This window comes from Leptonotus elevatus, chromosome 2 (assembly GCF_054856555.1).
Source record: "Leptonotus elevatus isolate MCC_2025b chromosome 2, RoL_Lele_1.0, whole genome shotgun sequence".
Classification (NCBI taxonomy): Eukaryota; Metazoa; Chordata; class Actinopteri; order Syngnathiformes; family Syngnathidae; genus Leptonotus; species Leptonotus elevatus.
In genome coordinates, this window is record NC_141240.1 from 3758547 (window position 1) to 3782522 (window position 23976).

General features: G+C 39.9%; 1 protein-coding gene across 10 annotated transcripts in view; it reads left to right on the forward strand.

Annotated features, from left to right (window-relative positions):
- Positions 1 to 17615, forward strand: part of tpd52l2b (tpd52 like 2b) — a 28913-nt gene extending 11298 nt beyond the window's left edge. Inside the window, exons 3-9 of one of the 10 annotated variants that reach the window (XM_086068442.1) lie at positions 1560 to 1708; positions 6722 to 6769; positions 13005 to 13106; positions 14815 to 14841; positions 14978 to 15022; positions 15586 to 15634; positions 16465 to 17615. In XM_086068442.1, the coding sequence (XP_085924568.1) occupies positions 1560 to 1708; positions 6722 to 6769; positions 13005 to 13106; positions 14815 to 14841; positions 14978 to 15022; positions 15586 to 15634; positions 16465 to 16542 (498 nt within the window). In that variant the 3' untranslated portion in view covers positions 16543 to 17615. The remainder of the gene's footprint in view (positions 1 to 1559; positions 1709 to 6721; positions 6770 to 13004; positions 13107 to 14814; positions 14842 to 14977; positions 15023 to 15585; positions 15635 to 16464) is intronic. The other 9 variants (XM_086068443.1, XM_086068446.1, XM_086068447.1 and 6 more) reach the window with 9 other exon arrangements.
- The last annotated feature ends 6361 nt before the right edge of the window (positions 17616 to 23976 follow it).

A 23976-nucleotide genomic window follows, 5' to 3' on the forward strand; every position in this document is an offset into this window, starting at 1 on the left:
TATGTATATATTATATGTATGTATATTATATGTATATATTATATGTATGTATATTAATATGTATATTATATGTGTATATTATATGTATATGTCTATATTATATGTATATATTATATATGTATAATATTTATATGTATATATTATATATGTATATATTATATGTATATATTATATATATATATTATATGTATATATGTATATATATATATATATATATATATATGTATTATAAATATATGTATATATATATTATATGTAATATATGTGTATATATCTAACTATATATATATATAGTATATATGTATATATATATATTATATGTGCGACGGTTTCAGATTTTGGTGTACGATAATTGTCTGAGAAAAACCTGCAGTTTTACGGTTATTCTTGTAGACATAAAAAAATTAAAACAGCACTCTTTGAAAATGTTTATTTTTAACAACAATAAATAATGAAAATATATATATATTTTTAAGTTGCTGCCTTTTAAAACAAATACAGCAGATTAGACAGACTCTTAAAATAGGGCCTGGGCACTATATAACAAGTGGACAGTATGTACCCTCTTTTTCTTAAATCTTAAAAAAACCACCCATCTTTTTATTGCGTCTTTCAATTTCTTTCCATTTCAACCATACTTACAGGTGAAATGTTCGTCCACAGCCTTTAAACTGGAGATTTGTGCTGTTTACCGCTACACATGTAGACGTTTTGCAGCCGTAATGCATATGCCGAGATACGTTTCTTGGGAGTCCCAAGATGGCGGCTCCGCGGCTTCAAAAGTGTCGGCCTATGGCCTCTCCAGCGAGCGGCCGTGGATGGAGGGGGGCTCGCGTGAGCCCCTCTCCAGCGAGCGGCCGTGGATGGAGGGGGGCTCGCGTGAGCCCTCTCCAGCGAGCGGCCGTGGATGGAGGGGGGCTCGCGTGAGCGGAGGGTTTGGGGAGGTGGCCGGTGGTCAGTCGGTGGCGACGGAGCGACCTCCACCGCCGCCTCATTTCGGCCTCCCCTTTCCCCATGTCCACTCGACCTGGTCCAGGCCGGGCCGCGGCCGGCGCGGGGACGCCCATCGTTGGTGCCAGTGCGGTGCCTCAGAACCCTTCCCACAGCCGTCGGGTACTCGGCTTTCTCCGCGGCGTTCAAAGCTGAGCCCTGTGTTGTTGTGCGCCCACTCAATGGGCCATGTGGAAACAGAAGAGCTATTGAACTATGCCGCAGCCCGCATGGCTCATTTTGTTGAACGGCTGCGGTTATTTATTTAATCCTGACGTTTAAAAACCACGGTTAATTGTAAAACCAGTTAATTGCTGCACCCCTAGTGGCCAGTCACAGTCACGGGGCCCCTGTAATTGAACCCTGTCTTGTCACATTGCTACTGTAAACTATTCGTCCCTGTTCACTACAATTTTTATTTTTATTATTTTGATCAATGAGCCAGCTCTACTTTCTCTTTTATGGTGTCCCATTGTTTTGTAATTTCTCCTTCCTCGCAGGCCTTCCTGGTGCCACTTAGCTGCAGGAACTGATTATTTTTTATGTGTTCTGCATCTGCTGCTTTTCAGGTGGAAGAGGAGATTAGCACTCTGCGTCAGGTTCTGTCCGCCAAGGAGAGACATGCCACGGAGCTCAAGAGGAAACTGGGCCTCAGCCCTCTGAATGAGTTTAAGCAGAATCTCACCAAGAGCTGGCAGGATGTCCAGACCTCTAACGCGTATGTATTTAAGTACACTTTTATTCTCATGCTTTCACTTTCATTAGCTGTACATTGCCTACTGGAATTTTTTGACACCAAGTGCAAAATACAAGGTCCTTTTGCTGTGTTGTTAGCAGCTCTTTAGCTGTGCCTACATCAGTGGCCTCATGTACAAATACTTGCGTGGCTGTCACACTAAAACACGGAATACAGCCAAATTCAGAAACCCTCGCAGGCTCCCAAAAAATCCAGATGCATGAATTTCTGCATACACAAAACACAAGAAGCCAAGCACATTATTTTCGTACATCAAAAACAATGCAGAAATATTGTAGAACCAGACTTCTCCTACTCCATGGCCCTATATAAATATGCAAATTAGTAGTGATAGAGGTTATCGGTTGGGCCAATTATCAGGCCTGTTATTTGGCATTTTGGCAATTACCAGCATCCGCTTTTTTTTCTTCTCTTTTTTTGATGGCCCCTAAATTAACTCATTCACTCCCAGCCATTTTCACTGAAGCAACCCCCTTCACTCCCAGCTTTTTTACTGGATTTTGAATGATTTTGCAAGATCCACAGAATATTCTGTTCTATTGCTATAAAAACATGGAACCTACCAAAAGAAAGATTAAAGTCTCTCCTTTCATCAGGAAAAAAAGTATGTTTATCTGTTTCCGTTTTGCAGCAATTAGCATTCAAACGTAGCTAAGTTTCATTATCATTCACAAACCTGTTGAAAACACTGTCAAAAAGAGCTTGTTGCAACATGGCCCTGGCTGATCTCTTATACTGTGCTGCCACCTGTTGGCCATTTTTTTGTAATAACTACCATTGCTTTAAGTGACCTCTTCATGTCAGAAGCTGTATCAAAGCCTTCTGTATGCTCTAGCATAAAAAAAACATAAATATGTTTTTGGGAGTTAAGGACAAAGTATTAAAAAAAACTTATTTATACATTTTGGGGTTTGAATTAGTTAAATAGTGAGTTATTTTTGCTCGGACGGCTGCTTTTTCTCTGTCAGCTCTTTGAGTCGGTGGCTGTTGACTCCCTTCAGCATTGGCGCCCACCCACAGTGCCATCTCATTGGCTACACATGCAATGGGTAACAGCCAATCGGCAGTGAAAGGTCTGCTCTTTCTTCACACACGAAGAGAAAACCAAACACAGACAGACCAGTGTGCAGATGTGTTATAGAGGTAAGTTAAGCTTTTGGACTAAAATTAAATTGCAATAAATCACTCACTCTGTTTTCCACAATTCACAACTACTTGTAAAATTACTATAAGCCCATAATTGTTTAAACACAACAACTGCTCGCTCGCTGCCTCTCTACATGTCAGGTTCAGTCAACATAGAACATTTAATAAACAACAGACAAGGAAGGAAGACAAGGTTATTTTTTGCTTGCGAGGAGAACGGACAGAGATGTGCTCAATTACAATATCCTACTGCTCTGAAGCACATTCATCCCAGCCCTCTTACACAGCAGCAACCATCACGGATATAAGTCATTGTGCAGATAATAATACAGACGTGTCTTTCTTCGGTGCTGAAGGCTTCAACAGTCAAAGTTCAACAGTTAATCTTCAAAGTGTTTCAGCCGCTATCTTGTGATAAGGGCACAGTTCCTGTTTTGCAGCTGCAAGAGCACACGTCATGCTTTGCAATACTATAGGAGTAAATATGGGATAACTTATGTACATTTATTCTAATACTACACATGCCTGCCATGTAGTGTTAATCGCTTCATTACAGCAATTGTACTGTCAGTCACATAATACAGACCGTCCCTTTGTGTAATTAATGCGTTATATAAATAAAGCTGTCACCCCCGCTAGTAGACAATGCGGTTAGCTCAAGAGCTATCGGTTAGCCCAAATAGCTTCCAATTTGCTACGTCAACCATATGGCTCTGGAGAGATATTTTGCCATTTCAAAAAGGGTTACTGATGATAATACTGATAGAGAAATAGTGAAAGTAATAAGCATTGAGTGCATGTGCGTTCCTGTATTTGTCTGTGTGTGTAAGCCACATTATAGCTGGTGCAGAAGTTGATGAAAAGCACTACAAATTAAAGTCAATAATGGCTGTTTCTACCACAGAAAAACAGTATGGCAAAGACGGAAGCTGCATCTGGTACACACAAGAATGACGGAACACCCACAAAGAGCAACGTGTTGATGAGATGTTCATTTCTCTGCTTGGCCAGTAGCTGTGTTTGAGGATGCACTTTTTTGTTTTGAAACATTAAGAAAAAGATAAGTGAAAGATGAACATTTCAGTTATGCTTTTAAGTCATTCACTCAGTCAAGTATACTCTCAGGCAATATTTGTTTTCATTTAACTTTATTAGACATGCTGCTGAGTCTGGAAAATGTGTGTTTTTTAAGGTCTAAAAAAGCCCTTTGACATGTTGCAATTTATAAAAGCTGTTTAATAAACATGTGCTTAAAGGTCAAGTGCTGAAGTTTTTCTTATTCAAATTTTGATACCAATTTTTTTACTTATTTTTCTGCAAATGAATATCGCTTACCGGCCTCCTTGACTGCTAATTATCACATCGGCCTTGGAAAAAAAACAAACATATCGGTCTATCACTAATAAACAGTGCCTGCCTGTGGGAATAATCACTGCATGATCAGATAATCAAATGATCAAACCAATCTGCCAAACCAATGAAAAAAGAGGAACTTTACAAAATGCGAGCTGGAGATGCTGGTAATCGTACTTTTGGCCCGAAAAAGTGTTACTTTTGACACACTGTCCTCAAGAGTCAACACCTGACTTGAAATGTTTGGGAACTGGTGATGTCGCTATCGTTGTGCTTTACTGTTCTACCGTAAGGTGTCGTGTGTACACGTGGTCAGAGTGTGTAAATGTACGCACAACGTCACGCACAAGTCCAAACTGATAAATCCCACACTTTGCGTGGGAACATTTGTACACACGCTTTACTCACACTTCTGTGCGTGACACGCTTAATAAATGAGGCCCCAGGTATTTAAATGAAGGTACAACTGACAGTCCTTTATTGGCAACAGTGAAGGTATGGAAGCAGTGTCAGTGCTCCACTGACACACAACATCTGTTTTGGCAGCGTTGATAGTAGGGATGTAACAATATCCAAACATTGATACGATACGATATTATCACAATATGAAGCTCACGATACGATAATTATCACGATATTGTGGGGAGGTTGACAATATAAAAGCAACATTAAGGAACTTTCAGTTTATGTTGATTATGGCGGCGCCATATGGACGAAAGCGGTTATGTTATGTGGGAAGACCACATTTCCCATGAGGACAAGCGCATTGCGTCGTTTTTGAGCTCACGCCAGTCAAATTGACTTTCGTCTTTGTAGCGTATGGAGAAAGGGGGAAGTGACGTATGCCATAAAGCAGTCAGCACATTTGTAGATTTTTGTGTGGCCGTGTTCCTACCATCTTCTTAAAAGTTGTTAGTGCCAGTAAAAAGAATAGAGACCCCCTCAGACCATGCCAAAGGTACCATTCAACTAGTTTTAAGTCGATGTTATGAAAATATTTTACTAAGGTTGAAAAGTTCCATAGTGCCACTTTAAAAAAATAAATAAAAAAAAGGTCACAATATTGTAAAAATAAAAGAGCTCATACTAAAAGAAAAAAAGCACGATATTGTGCTTTTGTACATAACAGCAATGCATATAAACCTCCTACAATCTCTAATAACACTTAATATTGAGGTACTTAGTTGATAATGCATGCACACATTGAGTTCCTCCACATATTGACTCGCTTCACAAGCATATTACGTTCCCCTTCATCTGAACATTAGCGTGGATTTTAAACATAAAAAGGCCAAAACATCCCTTATGAAAATTAAACGGAACAAAAAAAATTAGCCAACAGAGGGTGCTAGAACTGCACACACCTGACTTTTTTTTTAACAGATGTGCTGCTTTAAATATCGTGACATGGCAACGCCGATATTGTGGCAGTTTTAATATTGCGATATTACGATATTGCCGTTACTGTTACATCCCTAGTTGAAAGTCATTCCCAGGCTACAGTAAGTTAACCTTGCTCTGCAAGATGAATTCTCACGGAATTTGTGAGTTCACACAAACTGGAGAATACATCTCGTACCGAGCCCGTTGATTTCCCCACATCCGAACCACCAATCACAGAGTGACATTGTGTTTGGGGCATGATATGCAGATCTGTGACAAAACCAGGAAGCCAGCGCCGACGCCGGGGCAAACAAACAAACCTTACATGGACGAATGGACGCTGCAGTTAATTCTGTTATTGCAGAATTACCTACCGTTTCCTTGTTGAATGTTGAACAGTGGGAGGCGCTTCGTGCATTTTTAGCTGGTAAATATGTTCATACTCCCCCGCCCCCTTCCCCTCCCGACGAGAACGAAGATGACATTTTCATCCGTGGCCGTGATTGGTCAAAACAAACGTGTACAATGCTGCATCGTCCAATCAGCTTGAAGTATTGAACAGAATGTCCCGCCTTTCCCGAGCAAATCAACGTGGAGCAGTCCCAGATTGGTAATGTGGAGAACTCTCTTGAGTGAATCACAATTATCAATCTGGCTATTGCCAGGTTAACTGTAAGCTTAAACTGCTGCGTAAAGGGCAGTTTGGAGATCTTCTGGAGTATGACGAGGTACAAGAGCACAGTCGTCTGCATACTGCAGTTTTAGGCCATGTATACACATAGCCGTGTTTTTTGCAAACGGGAGATATTTTTCTGCGGCTTGCCCTGTCATCCACACGTCCGCGGGGATTTTTTCCTTCACAGCCACACACCTCTAACTCTGTTGTTTTGAGTCAATGCTGCATATGGAACCTTTTGTGAAGTAGGATGTAGGCGGGAAAGGGGTCTATAGCACATTTCATATGGCAAGCATAAATTCAATGTGCTTCAAAATTACAGTCTTTGTCGTAAAATTCAAATATTATGTAAGTTAATGTGAGAGCTGCATCACAAGCTTCATTGCTGTTTATTGATCCTGCTGTTGTGTCTTCAGATATGTGTCTGCCTCGGCTACTTTGGATGACATTACCCAGTCAGAAGCGTGAGTTGATCCATTTTTACTGTTTCTCTATCTGGCCTGACTTTCCTACGTGTTGGCTTCTTTGCTGGGGCTTCTTTTTTTTGTTGGCCATTTGCTGCTTATGTCAGAGGAGAATCTCCACGTGGTTCATGGTCACATACAAATATTGTGACAGAGGCGTGGACACGCTGCTTTTATATGGGTGTTTTTCAGAAAACATGGACTAGGTGTGTGACATATGAACCCAAAATTGAACTTTTACAAAAACAGTTAAAAATGATATATGCTATGCTTTTAATCAATCCTTTATGCTGTGTGCTATGAATAAATGAGATCACCCAGCCCTTTATTTGCAGGAGATGGTTGAATGTTGTGGTATACTCCATTGTTTCACATTGGAATGGTTGGAACATGGGCACCAAACACACTGAGCACTCAGACACAAAATTATTTTTACATTAATTATTTTCACACTTGAACAAAACACTACCTTCTTGAACAGAGTTAAAAACTGGTACAAATGATCAATTATATGTAAAAAATAACCTCTGGATGGTGATCACTGGTCGTCAAAGACAGTCAGTGCATTCAAGGGCTGGGCGATATGGACCAAAAGTCATATCCCAATATGTTTTGGCTTAAAGCAACACTAAATAGGATTTGAACCTTCAATTCATATTTTTATAATTCTGCTGATGAAACATTGACTTACAGCTAGATTAATGAAACCTTTGTCATGGCCTGAGTGGGGTCTGTATCATTTTCACTGGCACTAAACAACTTTGAGGTGGATGGTGTGAACTCTGCCACACACAAAAAAAACTACAAATGTGCAGACTGCTTTACGGCATACATCTTTTCCGCAGTCGTTCCAGACGGAAGTCGAGTCAAACGTCTACGCGCCATTACTGTTATCATGCAGAAGCTACAAAACACCACAAGAAAGGAAGATTTTTGTCTGAGGCGACAATAATAATGATGATGATAAGCCTACCTCGATGTGGTTAAAAGCACAGTGCAGGATTTTCACTCGCTGGCGAGGCGGAAGACGGAAATTTCCAAATAACGCTGCCTTTGTGGGGACTCGGCTCTTTTTAGAAGGTAGCTTTCCATGCTCAAATAAAAAATAATTATGCTAATGTTAGCTATTCAAAAATTGCTTGGTAGCAATAAATAGCCATCAGCTTGAAAGTTCGCCTTTCCACACTGACTCGACCAGCCACGCAACACTCAAAAGTTGTATTCTTTCTTGTTTACGAATGCTTGTGAATGTATCGCGTGAAGGGAGGAATGGGGGGAGCGCAGCCGTTTGTGTGTACAATAAAGAAGGTAAGATCACAACCACGTCTGCTGTTAACATACTTGAGAAACGTTACAGTGCTGTATAAAGAAAAAATAGAAGGGCGTCCGGATTTCACGATATGCGCTTTGCCTCATGGGAAATGTGGTTCTTTCAAGGGAAATTAAAGGGAAAACAATACCATCCAAAGGTACTGCCATAATCAATGAAAACAAAATGTAATTTGTGCTACTTTAAAGAGCCTATTTTTTGATAAATAAACTATTTTGAGCTTTTAGCCTTATTAAAATGCTAATTTATCCCGCCTTAAAATACACGCTCTCATCATCTTCTTTTTCTTATCAGTTAATTACTTGCATAATTTCAAATGGAAAAAAAAATGTTACCCCAATATTATGACATGAACACATTTTCTGAATGTCGTATGGAAACATTTATTAAATGCTTTACTTAAATGCATGTAATAGGGCTGGGCGGTATATTCAATGTAAGGTATCAATTTTGCCAAAGGTAGAGATTTTGACTCTACCGTCTTACCGCGGTAGCGCATATTAATTATGTCACCGCATAGCGCGTGTTGATGACGTCATCGTATCTGCGTCCATGCATTCCGCACGGAGCGCTCATGCGTCATAATTCAACCTTTGGCGGCCAGCTTGACTCGTCCTCACGCGACTGTCGACTTCCAACATCAACACAAGGCAACCTCGAAATTCTATCTAATTGCCCATTAAGGAAGCTAAGAAAGTTAATTATTGTATGATAGACACAAGTCTGCGGCGTTACCAACTAGCCAATAACTGGAGCATAAACAAATGACAGCGTTCAGCGAGCCGATTTGCAGCTGCATTCAAATGCTGTCAGACATTTCAAACTCAGACAGAAAAAAGTCCATCAATGCATTAACCGTTAATAATTGCAAATATTTAAACAATGTAAGCTTTCTATAAATCTATAAAAGCTCCTTATAAAATTTACCATCAAAAATAGGATCACCTTTACAATAGTCCCCTTTAAACAGGCATTAAACAAAACATTGAAATACACAATCTGAGTCATAGTATAGCAGTTTTATTTTATTTTCATCAGTTACTTGAGTTTACATATTATACCCTCTGCAATGTGCTCACATACTTCTGATTGGGAAACACTGCATCGGACGACCTAATCAAAAGTAATGTTGAAGGGCGAGATTTGACTGATGCTTGGCATGCTAAGAGCTGCCCCTCTGCACTGAACAATGTTCACAAAAGCAAAGCCTTTTCCCCCCAATTTATTTTAAAGTAATATAGAATAATTGACCTGTTTAAGTGCAGACAATCTAGTTACAGTAAAATATTTTGCAGCTATATGTTGAGTCGGTCATTCTTTAAGTCATCTGAAACTACGCTATGCAAAAAACTATACATGAGAAAATACAGTCAAGATGAGGATGAGCGTATGCAGTGGATCAAAAATTGTTGAAGACGTCCTCATAACATTAAATGTCAAAAGAATGAACACATAACCGGTGCTCTTCAAATTTGGCGGGAACAAAATATTGATAAAAAAGCCTTTTTTATTAAGTGATTAATCGTGATTAGTCAAAATTCTAAGATGTGATTAATCTGATTTAAAAATGTAATCGTTTGACAGCTCTAATTATTTATTTAAAAAACACTTAATTCTATACTATGCAAGTAATTGATTAGAAAAAGAGGAGGATGAGCATGTGCAGTGGATCAAAATTTTTTGAAGATGTCCTCATAACATTAAATGTCAAAAGAATTAACACATAACCAACCGGTGCTCTTCAAATTTGGCAGGAAAAAAATATTGATAAAAAAGCCTTTTTTATTAAGTTACTCATTAAAATTCTAAGATGTGATTGATCTGATTAAAAAATGTAATCATTTGACAGCTCTAATTATTTATAATTAAAAAAATAATAATAATTAATTCTATACCGTGATTATATACCGTTACCGTGAAGGGATGCACACTTAAGTCAGAGGGCAAGTAAGGTTTATAAACCATGGCAGTTTCCTGTAGCAGGGTCAACTTTTGCCATCATTGGGGCTTGAAAAATTGTCTGAGAACGCGTCACTGATCTTTGGGGAGTACTGTCTGAGAGACGTCCGGTCATGCTAATGTTTTGAGTGTGGTCAAGTGCAGAATCAGGGCGTGTTCCTGAAGCTGTCCGAACTGCACATTTTAGGTCGGCCAGCTGATTTTGAATATCTGCAATGTGATAGCTGTTCGCCAATGCACTAGAAGTTTCTTTAGTCATTTCCCACTCTCGTTGCCTAAACACTTCATCTTGTTCAGCCTTCAATATACGGTTTTGTTCCGTTAGTTCATTGTCTGCAGCTTTTTCAAAGCGTTTAAGAGTTGCACGCCATTTGCTGCAAATTAGCTGGGGCACTTCAGAGTGTCTAGTCAGTTCCAAGCCGAAAGCTCTCGCTTGGTTCAGTTTCTCCTGTGGCTCTTCATTCATATGCAATACTTTGTCCAATGTGTCCTCCAATTGTCTCACAGAGGCGGTTACGCCTGCTGCCAAGCCGTGAGCCGCCAGCCGCGGCTTCTACCAAAGATTCTCGCAGCCGAGGGCTACTGTCAGAACTTTCACCATTCCAGTCAACATTGAGACTTCCCCCATTTACAGTTAATATGGGGGCTTGCATATTTTGCAGCATCTGAAGAGCATCCCCGTATGGGGACTCAGTAAATGGGGTAATGGGCTCAAACACATTTTCCGTGGGCGGCTCGGCATACGGCGGCGGTGCAGTTGGCGGCATAGTCACACTCATATTTGCTTCTTTCTCTTTCCTTGCTTCTCTCACATCCTTCCTGGACTGTTTCAATGCACTACCCATAGCCATCATTCTAGCATTAGCCATCATCTTATCTACTCTTCTACAGTTTACTCTGACTTTTCTACCTCTTGGAGACAACCTATTTGTCCTTTCTACTTCTTTGTCCAACAACATCTTTTCTTCACACATGCTTGTTCCACCTCTTTCATCAATGACACCAAACAAACGGCAGTTGACAATAAAGGGAACCATCCCCCCTCACAACAAGTTTTCATCCAGTTATTCAACAATTATTTCTCTCCTCTATCTTTTTCAGGCACCCCGCCGACACATACTTCACACGCATTTTTTACCTGTTCACTCAACAACAAGTTCTGACCATGGTTTGGAAGAACGCGTAGGTCAAACCATTCAATTTCGAGGTCAAATTCTATTTACTTACTTATTTATTATTATATTTTATTTTATTAATTCAGTGACGTCTTATTGTGGTACCACAGTTACACATAGGCTTTTTTATTTATTCAAAAACATTGCTTATTTCCAAACAAAAGTGTCTGAGCCTGAATTTCTCAGAAAAACAAGGATTTATTATTTCTAGGATTCCATAATGGAACGAAACTACCTTGTGTTTTACTCAAAATTTATCAAAACCACTCGAACTTCTTATTCTCTTATTTCTCTTATTTCTCTTCACTCAGTTGCGCTCAATTCATCGTAACGTTACTCCGTATACAAGGACTTCAGTTTCTAGGATTCTACAGTTTCTAGGATTCTAAAATAGAACGAAACCACCTTGTATTTTATACTTTACTAATATCTGTTCACTTAGATCTCATATACAATTTAGTCACAAATTAGATGACGTGAAAACAGGGTACTCAACAGACAGAAAATCAACTAGGAGGATAAATGTCCCCTTACCTATAATTACTTTGGCGCCAGATGTTCTGTCTGCTGACCAACCTCAGCCCGAAATCACGTTCAGGGTCACCATCTGTTAGAAGAACATCTTTTTCTTCCCCGTGTTCGTTGTTTTTCGGATAGAGAGAATGCTGATTTTCTGAATACAGACTGGAGATCGGTGAACAGTTCCTTCAAAGGTTTTATTTTACTGAATATTCCGGTCACTTATGAATGACAGATAAATGGCTGCTTCTCATCACAAGTGCCCCGATTGCTGACACTTACAACCTTCTTATACTATTTTGAAGGGCGGTACCACAAAAAAACCCTTTCCCCCAAGCCCCCAGCCCTGAGATTAAGACTTTTACAGACATCATTCAATACAAATTGACAGATGGCCTTTTGATGTGGAAATATAGTAGGTCTCAGACCTGACGTCACCTTGCATAAGATAAGACTTACAAAGAAATCATACTAACACATTGACTTCAACCACAGACAAATGGTCCATTGTTGTGGAAATAGAGGAGCCCCCCCCCCCAAACATAATTTAAACACTCACCCAGCTCTACTGAGGAAATTAAAACAGTTATGACTAAATCTAAACAGTTATAACTAAATCAAAACAGTTATAACTAAATCTGGGCAGAAGACCCTCAACAGCACCATATGTTGTAGTTAAAGCGCTACATTAAAAGGTAACCTAACCTAAAGCTAACCCTAACACTAACCCATTTACCGTTTAGATTGCACAGTACTTCAAGGGAAGGAGCCAGGCCATGCCTCTCATGCACGGAGCTGGAGGGGGCCGAGATAGCTCTCCTTCTGTTGTGAGAATGCTTTTTAAACGAATATCTTAATTTTATTGTGAGTTAGAAACAAAATCGGAGAGGTAAAATTTGCTAAGTAACATTCATATGGCCTAAATGAATAGAAAATACCTTTTTTGTAAATACGGTTAGCAAAACTGGGAAGGGTCAGAGCTCGGTAGCCATCCCTAAGCCCAACCTTTGTCTTCAGACTTGATATGGTAAACATCACCTGAGCTGAGTATGCTTGTTGCATGAAGCTGATGATGATGGGTGGAAGGTTAAAACTGTTTTATACAGACTGTCAGTACGCCACTCTGTTTAGAAGGCATTAAATGATATTCTGTGTGGTATTCATGCTCACATAGACGGCCTGGTGCCAAGAATCCCAAAGACGAAACAAAGTTGCAGAAGTAGGAGTTCCAACGTTTTGTACCCTTTTGCAGATACAAGAAGACTCAGGAGACCTTCTCCCAGGCTGGGCAGAAGACCAGTGCGGCACTTACCACCATGAGCTCGGCCATTAGCAGGAAGCTGGGCGATATGAGGTATGGCGCGGCTCAGCTGCAGTCTTTCAACTTTCATGCGGTCATGACCGCTTTGGATCATGTATGCTCAACATTTTTTAGGATCTTTTCATTTGGGTTCTGTCCACTGTTCTGTTTGTTAATACTTTTATTTTTAGATATATTTCACTCTAAAACAGGGTATCTTCAGATTGTTAATAAGTCTTGCACTATATTTCCCAAATTAAAGCTTAAACTCCTTAAAAATGTATACATTTAATCATTTTAATGCATCGTTTACTGTTCAGCAATCTTAACCTTTTATGTTCTCAAATTTGTTACACTTTGGACACTTTTGTAGCTAAAACATACATGTGTAAACATACGGCAATAAAATTGTCTTATTGTGGATATAAAAAGTCTTTAAACACATTTTAAACACATTATTTTCTTTGCAAGAATGGGCTCTATGGGTCAGCACTAGGGGAAAAAAAGATTTGTTAACCTCGGGAGCCGTTATGTTGAGACCAAAGCAAGGCTCAAAATAATAATGTTCTTTCTTTGCGGGGCAGTTTTGGGAATCATTGACTTCAGTTGAGAAGCAACTTTCTAATTTTGTGGAAATCATTATTTTCATTATTTTTTGCATGTTGATTCCAGAGACGCAAGGGTTTACAATAAGATATATGACAATATATTGATAAGCAATTGGTTTTCATTTCTATATTTTATGTCTTAAATCCACATTGTGTATAACAGCAAAGTGTAAGCAAAGCTGGATTGATGATCTTTTTTATTTTATTTTTTATTATTCGTATTTTGTACCACTACAGCCCCCCCTTTTTCAGATGCTTTTGTTACAATTTTATAATTGTTGTGTAGTTCATTGAGGACCTTTTGTTCTAATATGTTATTATAATGTGTGACGTTGTTTTTAGATATAACAGCAGCCTCAGTGTCTCTTTCCAAAAAGAGACTAACTGCACCTATCATCTTTTAGCTTCCATTCAGTTAGGCCCGAAAAGTCCATAGTTTCTTGGAGATGGGGAGGGGTGGAGTGGTGGAGGGTGACGTCATGCTTGTCCCTGTGGACATGTAGTGTTGTTAGCTAGCGTACAACACATTTGGGATGGAAAAAAAAAAGCAGAAGAAGCCGGCTTCGAGCCCTGCCCAAACTCCAGCTCAGACTCAAAGAAAACTGAAAAAAAAAAAAAACGAGGATAATGCAAACTGCAGTCACCCGTGTGTCTCTGTGTCTCTTATCTACCCACTTGATGTTCAAGCCATTATACCGCACTGCACACGTTTCTGAACAAATATTACCGTATGATTACTTCACAGCCGTGGTCTGCGCATGTACATTTTAAGGTGTCCAGAGGATGCAAATTGTGTGTAAAGGGCATTCAAGCGTAAAACTCCGGATAAAAAAAAAAAAAGCCAAATTTTATGCCACAACCTGTTACATAATGGCACAAACACACACGACTCACCATCACCACCAAAAAAAACAACAAGATTTTAATTTTGTAGCGCTACTACGAATAATAACACTACAAAATGGTGTACAACTAACATTTACTTTAATGTGGGACAAACAAAGAGCAAAAACAATCAACTAGGAACCAGATAGGATCATGACTCTTCATCACTCTTTGTCTTCCTTCTACTCTTGTTGTGGCTGTGGTGAACTAATGCTTTAGCCTCACACTCACTTTTGTGCTTCCCGTAATGCCTACTGTGTGCTTTGCAGAGTGCTTCCTTTCTCCAATTCTTTTAGGTAAGACTGTGCTATTTCCTCCCTGCCACTTAGTGGGTGTGCGCTTGAGTATGTATGCATGCGTAATGCATATGTGTGGCTGCTGTGTATTGTAACACGTACATTTTTCTTTGTCTCCTCTTTAATGCTTACAAAGTAGCCACTATTCCATTCGCCACTCCATAAGTATGCCAGCTATGAGGTAATGTAACGCCCATGGCGTCTTAATAATTATACCAATATTGACGACAATGTTAGAATGTCATAATTTTGCTCTGATTGTCACTATTGCTGTGTTCCACACTGGATGCAAGAACCTTTCAAGTAAATGAAAATTTACTTGTTTGCTAAAGTAATACATCTACTATAGTCTGATCAATGTGAGGTTTTTGGGTCCGATACTGATATTGGGAGACCCCCACCCCCACAAAATTTGATTCAAAACAAAGCAGAAAATGACTAAATTAAAATAAGGGACTCTAATTACTAACACTGGCAACATAAGGACTGTAAACTCTTAGTCTTATATTAGATCATGTTGGACATGGGAATTAACAGTTGCCTGAATTTTTACTCTTATCAGTATTTGAAAGAAAATTCCCTACTTTGGTGGAATGCAGCAAAAGTTAGTAATGTTAGAAATTGACAAAGTTACAACTGCATGAAAACACATTGTTGTTATTCTTATAACCTTGTTTTTTTTCATTACTATATTGCAGCAGCAAATAGCACTTATGAAATGTTGACGTAGTTCTTGTGTCACAGGAACTCCGCCACCTTTAAGTCGTTTGAGGACAAAATGGGCAACCTAAAGGTGAGCAATGTCATTGAAACACTTATTTAAACTACATGAAACAATTTCTGCAGAAATTGCATGTGAATGCTGAAATGTTGAATGAAAAAATATAGAAACGTGGAATCATCTTAAATGAGGTGGAATGTTGAAAGATATGAAATTATGTCAAACCATATTTAACTATTTTCCTACCTAAAACTGAAATCCCAACGAGTACCGCCATCAACGTTAATTTGTCATTTCATTCTCAAGGCATTTTTAGAGGCCAACACCAAACTACTAATAGTATCTCTCTTTTGGGATGTCCCTCTAGTTGTTAACAAGGGAAATCTCACCCATCAGCTCCTAAGACAATCAGAACTGTTGTGATCGATTCAATTCCCTGAGAGGCTAGAGTGGCGGGACTTTGACCTCTTTTAGTAAAATGACTTTATTGGTCTTTGACTGTTGAGGGATCAATCCATTTTGGGGTGGAAAAAATGCCTGTTTAGCACTCACAAAATAATTCAAAAAATTAATTTGCAATCTACAACTTAACCAACGAATCCTCATAATAGACTACAGCTACGCTACGTGTAGGTTTCTGAGTTTTTTCTCTAGCAAATCTGCCACTTTATAAAGTCGCAAATTTTCCACTTTATAGTCACAAATTTGCACGTTTTTTCTCTGAATATTGCCCCCCGCCCTCATATATAAAAAATTAATCAATAAATTAGACGTGGCCCTAATACGCCGCCCTACCAATCAGCTGGTCAATGGCAAAACATATATATATATATTTTTTTATTCCTGAAAAGTTGAAGGGCACTTCCAGCTAACCCTGATATGCTATTTTCCTTCATGTACAGTACAAGATGGTGGGCCCTCGAGGGGATGAGAGCCCTGCTGATTCCACCACCCCCACTCAGGAGAACCCGCCTTTCTGAACCCCTCCATTCCACCTGGGACTTGGCAGCACCTCATTTTGCAGCGGCGCCTGCCCGCCGCTGAAGGCCTCCGCCAAAACCACAACCGTTTTTGCGCCAGCACCTCTGCCATCCGGCCAACCGCCTTTGACCTGAACCTGATTCTCTCCGCTTCCTCTCAATTCTTGTCAGTGTGAACGAACGCATGCGGGACACTCCCGGGTTGCACGTAGCCTGGTTGGTGTGGGTCTCTCTCAGCAACAGAGCTCTTGGGTGAACACTTTCGTATGATAAACACTTTTTCACTGCTTTGCATCATGTTTTTACAAGACTGCCGCCAACATTCTGCATGGAGGAAACGAAGGAGAAAAGTAGCAAATGACACACACAAACACGTGCGTGCGTGCGTGTGTGTGACTTGCTGATATGTACGTTTCCTTCTGGGCTTATCTCGCGCTCCTCTCCTGCCAAGAACCACCTTTTTGCTTCAATGTTTATCCATGCGCCACCATTTTGGATCGGTGCACCGATTAGTTAGCTACTAGCCTTAGTTGTGCAAAGGTAGCCATTTTGCTAATTTAAATTCTTTCAAAGCAAAACACATCGACGCACTCCGTGACACACTGTAATTGCTTATGTATGTGCACGTGACCAATGATTTAAGCTGCTCGAACATTGACTTGAGTAACTGGTTACACATGCTGTTAGTTTTATTGGCAGCATAAACTGCCACTAATAACGTGGAAAGCTGCCATAAGAAACATTAAATGCCAAGCCAACATTAGAATTTTTCATTTGCTTATAAGCAGTTGAGTCTCATGCATTTTTTTTCTTGGTTGAAATTGCCAAACTTAACCAATGTCCGCATCTTTTTTTGCCTGCAAGTTGTTTGTTTTACATCCATACATACACACTTGATGAGAAAGAAGTGCAGAAGTGTGCGTACCTTTGTGTGTTGTCAAGAGTGCAAGCTTTATCCTGGACTTGGATTACATGGATTTTATTGTAACATTGGATCATATTGGAAAGATGATGCTGAATGAGTTTTGGTTTTGTTGCGTGTGAGTTATCAATAAAGCATTCCTTTAAAAGAATACATCCTATTATTATTAGCAACCATGCACCAGTCTCCCTTTCCCTACAAGTTGATTATACCTTTAAACCACCCCGACATGGCGTTTTAACATCTCACTGCTAAACGACGCAGAGTTTGACAAAATTATAAGAAAAAAGTGGGCAGACTTTTGGGAAATAAATGACTTTCCAGACTTATCTCCATCTCTTCTCTGGGAAGCTGGGAAAGCAGTAATTAGAGGTAAAATGATATCATATTCATCTTATAAAAAGAAACAGGATAAAAAAATCCTTTCTTCAGTCTCTCCTTTGGTCTCTTGAGGTCTCCCTGATTCGTTGGAATTTAGATGTTTCTAGGGTTGGTGAAGGACTCTGGTTGGTGGCCCGGTGGGTGGTGTCTGGTCGGTGCTGGATTTCAATTTCCTTTCTTTTCTTTGGTCCTTCCTCGGGTCTCCTGACGGCCTCACGACTCTGGCTGGAAGTGTTCGGTTTAGGTGGAAAAAAAGAAGAAGAATACATGGGTTGTCTAATTCAAATCTACTCAACAGAACGTCAACATGTTCAGGTTATATTATATGCACATGCGGCCCTCGATTCATATTTGCAATTGTTTACCGTTACCAAGCCATTCAAAGATGTAATATCAGTGTCAACCGCAAGATGTCAAACATCACTGACTATTGTCTCCAAGGCTGGCCCCCCACCACCACCCACCTGTAACCTTTATTAAACATCCCATTGAGATTAAAAACCTTTTTTCAAGGGAGTTCTGGCTACAAGGCATTAACAAACATAAAATACAGTTACATGTTGAACACAATTTTAAAAACACATTATGAAAAACAAATACATATTGTGGAATTTGTCTGTTAGGATTAAAAACTAATTAAGGGTAAATCTCTGCCAGGCCTCTTCTGCTACAGTATTCTCTCTGATACTGTAAAGTTCACATGGGAACTTTCACCGTTTTGTTTTTCTACTGAAGGTCTTTTCAGTTTCCACAGTAACACAGAATTTATTAATTTCTTCCATTACGGGACCATCTATTTTGAGAAACATACATAGAACACTGTTTCTGTGGACAGGAAAAAAAAACGTATGTGTGACTCATTTTTTTGTGATTTTATGCAGACTTTGGCAGGAGATTGACAGATTAAAAAAAGATAAAATCACTGGACCTCAAATGTGGGAATTCAGTCATATTTAGTATGTGCAAAGTTCACATTTACATTTTCACATTGATTCTACAGAATCCTTAAGTTTTCAAAAGACGTGATGACAGTAAGGACTATAGGCCATATTCAAGATGGTGCACTGCTCTTGTAAATAAAATAAAAATAAAAATGTGTTTAGGGGAAGATGCCGTTTCAAGCCAGTCAGGCCTTTGGTGGAGGTACAGGCGGGCTCTAAATATAGCTATGGAACAAATAGACCATTTTGGACCCCCTACTTAAAGGTTCATTGTACCGTTTAAAAAGGTAATATTAAAGATGTTTCTCCATCATGCATGCTCCACCAATGCCCAGATGAGGACGAAGAGCCCTGGCTGTTTTACTCTGACTACACCTATCAGCTTTGATCTTCCCTTTATAGTAGAGCGTGCGGACCCTAAACACTCCATAGTTTCTTTGGGGAGGGGACGAGAGGGGCGGAGTGGTGAATGGTAGTGTTGCACGGGATGCCGGTAACAGTACCGTACCTTGATGGTTTGGTGTTTTTTTCTTAGTACCAGTACTTAAAAAAATAAATACGAGACAGCCCGCCAACTTTGTTTTAAAGGCAGGTACACATACACGCATGGCCGCCTGTCTACCGATATGTGGAAAACGCCTTAAGTAAGCGACACGCCTCTTTCAGCGTGTCTGCGAAAGGGCGCAGGAAGATGGCTTCACGTACTGAAGCGCTCGCTGGACATGCACTCCTCTTTGAGAAGCATGAAGCGCTAATTAAAGCTTATTAAGTGTAGCGTTTACTGGCCGTCCACTCGTTGAGAAGTATGATTAAGGCTCCACGGGAGCGCGTAAGCAGAGTGTAAGCTGTGCTACAGTATTGGTATTACCTACGCGTGTTTTCAATAAACACATGAAGAACACACGTGTGGTTTTAAAATGTCAGCTTTAGAAACGTTTTGTAACTAAAGCAAATGTTTTTCGTGAAGAAGCAGAAGAAAAAGCAGCAATCATTCCTGCAGTGGACTCAACTTCAACGAACAGGCACACAGTAGCAAATCATAACTATGCACAGAAAAAGCCCAGACGACTGACAGAGCAACAGACACAGGTTGTGACGCATTTTTGACACTTCCCTTAAAAATAAGTGGAGTGTGAATTATTTTGTTCCCAGTTTGTAGTATTTGATTACAAATTTGGCTAATTGGGAGCGAAATGGAGAAAAGCAGAGACATGCACGCACACTCAAGCAACGTTACATTGAGTCATTGGAGTGCCACTGTATTGCCAATATTTAAAATGGATGACAAATACAGTCAAATACAGTACTTCAAAAATATGGCATGCAATGTGAAAGCACTTACAGTATAAACATAAATATATACAGTATGTACATAAATTGACATGTATACATCCCAATATTTTTAATTAATAATAAATACAAATAATTTGAAGTTCTTTTGTCAGTTTTAATTTTGCTGCTTTTGCTGATGTTTTAGAGTTTTGTCGAAGTACCGTTTCAGTACCAGTATCGAGGTATTTTATGCAGGTAGAGTATCGAAGTCAAAATTTTGGTGTCGTGACAACACTAGTGGAGGGTGACGTCCAGGGGTGGACTGACCATTGAGAAGAGGGGGATTTGATAAAGCTGCTTATTTTTCATTTCCTCTTTTATTGAGTACTGCTGTTATTGGTTAATTGTTGTATGCTTTGTTCATTGCATGTTCAGTTTTGAAGATTTTGTCATGGTTATCTGATTGACATTCTGTAAATTGTTAGGGAGTTGGACAATGTTTTGATATTTGTCATCATTAGAATTTGTACTATGTGTAACCCTAATATGTTGTCGTTGTTTCTCGGAGGCTGGGTAAAGGCGGGCTACGAGCGGTCTCAAGTTTATGATGATTTTCTGGCGTCTTCCTGCTAAATAAACCAACACGGCAGGACAGGATTCGTGCACGTCTCACTTTATTCCACACTTTCTAGAACGAGGCTCGCTCGGTTACACCTCTCTCTCTTTCTCTCAGCTCATGACATGCGCAGTACACAAAACAAAACACCTCAGTATGAAACTAAAATACAAAACCAAAAGTAGTAATAATCCACAAAACAAATTAGTAAATTGCAAGTAAATTAAAAAAATACGCATTTCCGAATAAATAAAAATACACATTTCCAAACAACGTGTTACAGTACACAAAACAAAACACCTCAGTATGAAACTAAAATACAAAACCAAAAGTAGTAATAATCCACAAAACAAATTAGTAAATTGCAAGTAAATTAAAAAAATACGCATTTCCGAATAAATAAAAATACACATTTCCAAACAACGTGTTACAGTCTTCCCATGCTACGAAATGAAATGTCCACATTTCAAATAAAACACAAATAAAGGAGTATGCAGTATGCACAATTAAATAGCACAATCAGAGCCAACTTTGAGAAAACATTTCCTCAGGGGGATTATTATTATTTTTTTTACATTACACGACTGAAACCAACACAGCAACACAATAAACATCAAAACATTCAAGAACACATTCAAGTAACAAAATCCCTGAACCTCCGTGACTGACAAATCCTACAACCAGTGCGGGTCACCACAAGGCGAGCAACTGGAGAGGTAGGAGGGGACTCACTGAGTTGGGAAATGGAGGAGAGTGAAGGAGAAAGAAGGGGAGCAGAGGCACTAGGAGAAGATGGAGCACTGTGAGGAACAGTGTCAACTGCAGGTGCAGCATCAGGTGGCCTATTCCGTGTAGGCACATGTGGTGGAGTAGGAGGACAAAAAGGTAGAGCCCCTGACAAAGCAGAAAAGGGAGGAACAGATGGAGAAGCACTGTCTAGCCTGGGTGAAACTGTCTTATCCATATCAAAAACAGACTGCAGGTACCTTTGAAAGCTTTGAGCCTGTTATAATGCACAATCCATGTCTGTGAAGAGGTTTTGCTCGGATCAGTGATCTCATAGGTCACACCTAACTGTCCATCTTGCGCCACCCGCTTCAAAATGACAAATGGCCCTTTCCATCTGGGAGCCAGTTTATTCATTTTGTTAGCAGGATCATCAAGAAGAACAAGTTCCCCTGGCTTATGTGGGTGAAACACAACTTTCTTGTCGTATTGAGATTTGTGACACAATTTTCTAAGTGTGGAGTTGTGCAAATGCATGTGTCAAGCGAGATGACAAGTAAGATGCATAAACTGCAGGTGTAGGTGAAGTCACACTGGGACTACAGTTCAAAACAATGTCCAGCGCCAAGTTTGGTTCCCTGCCATGCACAAGAAAGAAGGGAGAAAACCCTGTGCTCGCGTGTACGCTGGAGTTGTATGCAAGTTCAACTTTGGGAAGGAACTGATCCCAATCACCACCAGATTGTGCTATGTACTAAGCAAGTTGGTCTTTCAGCGTCCTGTTAAGTCTTTCCACCATGCCGTCTGGTAGTATGGAGTGGTGCGTGTTTTTGTTATTCCCAATAACTGGCACAAGTATTTGACAAGGTCAGATTCAAATTGTCTACCCTGGTCCGTATGAATCGACTCTGGCAACCCATGTTATCTGACATAGTCCTCAAAAATATATTTGTCAACAGTTATGGCACGCTAGTCTTTCAGAGGCAACAGATTTGCATAGCGTGTAAAATAATCAGTGATGACCAAAACATACCTATTGCCCTGAGATGTAATAGGTAATTCAGTGATATCCGCAGCGACTTTTTGAAAAGGTCGGTCTGCGTGAATAGACTGAAGTGGGGCACACTCCCGGGGTACAGGAGACGCACGTTTCTGACAAGGAATACACTCGGAACAAAAAGTGTGCACATTATGAGACATGTATGGCCAATAGCAAATAAGTTTAGCTCACTGAAGTGTGTGGTCAGTGTTCAAATGTCCACTTGACTGATTACCATGTAAAGCAGCTAAGGCAGTGGGCAGAAATGCTTTTGGCAAGATTACTTGAAAATTCACGGGTGAGTGAGGACTCGATTTTGACTTTCTAAAGAGAATCCCATGTCTAATGGTTAGGTTAGAAAACTCATGCCACAGCTTTCTCAATTCAGGAGAGCAGTGCCTCAGCTTACCAATAGGGGGCCTACATGCACTGTCTTTTACCCATGAAATGACTGTACTAAGACATTAATCCCCTTCTTGTTGTTCTTTCAGCTGTTCAACATCAACAGATAGTGAATTTTCAACGTCTTGATTAAGACTGTCATCAGTGTTTGTGTTCCTAATAGTATCTATGCCAGTGACAGCTACTGAAAGACATAGCTTAGTTTGGTCAAGTCTTTCGATGCTAGCGTTTGCGTGCTGTTTACCTTCCCGATGCGTGATAAAATAATCATTGATGTCCAGCTCAAGAATCCATCTACTGCGTCGGCCTGTGGGGTCATTGTCAACTGCGGTTTTCTTTAGGTTTAGCAGTGGCTTACGGTCAGTGACCACAACAAAAGAACTGCCTGAAAGAAAATGTTTAAAATGTCTCACGGACCAAAAAACAGCAAACAGTCCGCGATCAAAAGTAGACCATTTTCTCTCTGACGGATTTAAGGTGTGGCTTGCATAGGTAATAACATGTTCTTTACGATCCTGTTTCTGGGCTAACACTGACCCAATGCCCTCTAGTGACGCGTCAGTGTACAGTGTTGGATTATTAACATTGTTTTTCTGTTTCAATATATATTCTTCAAAGTGTTTTTGATTTTAGTTAGATATGTAAAACTGTTCCCCATATGTTAGTTAGACTGTGGTCTGTTTTCTTTCCCCCTAAGGAAGTGAGGTGTCTGGCTTAATCTGAATAAGGGGTGTCGGAATCTACAGGGCAGATATGCGGGAATCTCTGGTGCGAAGCTGCTACAGAGTTCAATTGTTTATCTAGGAAGCCAATAATTTACCTCACATCTGTTAAGGACTAAAATAACTCAATGGGAGATGGCCTGATTGTATTTCGCTTTGCTGACAAAACAAGATCAAAGTCTCTCTTTCATCCCTTGGGGGGCTATGCTCTATCTGGGGTGTTAGGGGGGTTTCTGGTACAGAGGAAGTGTTTGCCCCATGTCCTGAGATAAGGAGAGGGGGTGTGTAGACTTGTTTTGACAGGAAATGTCACATGTTCTGATAGACCAAATGGTACTTTTTTGAAGAATGAGGGGGTGGGTACATTTGTGTATATATGCATGCATGAACTTTGAGAAGGACACATTTGTGGG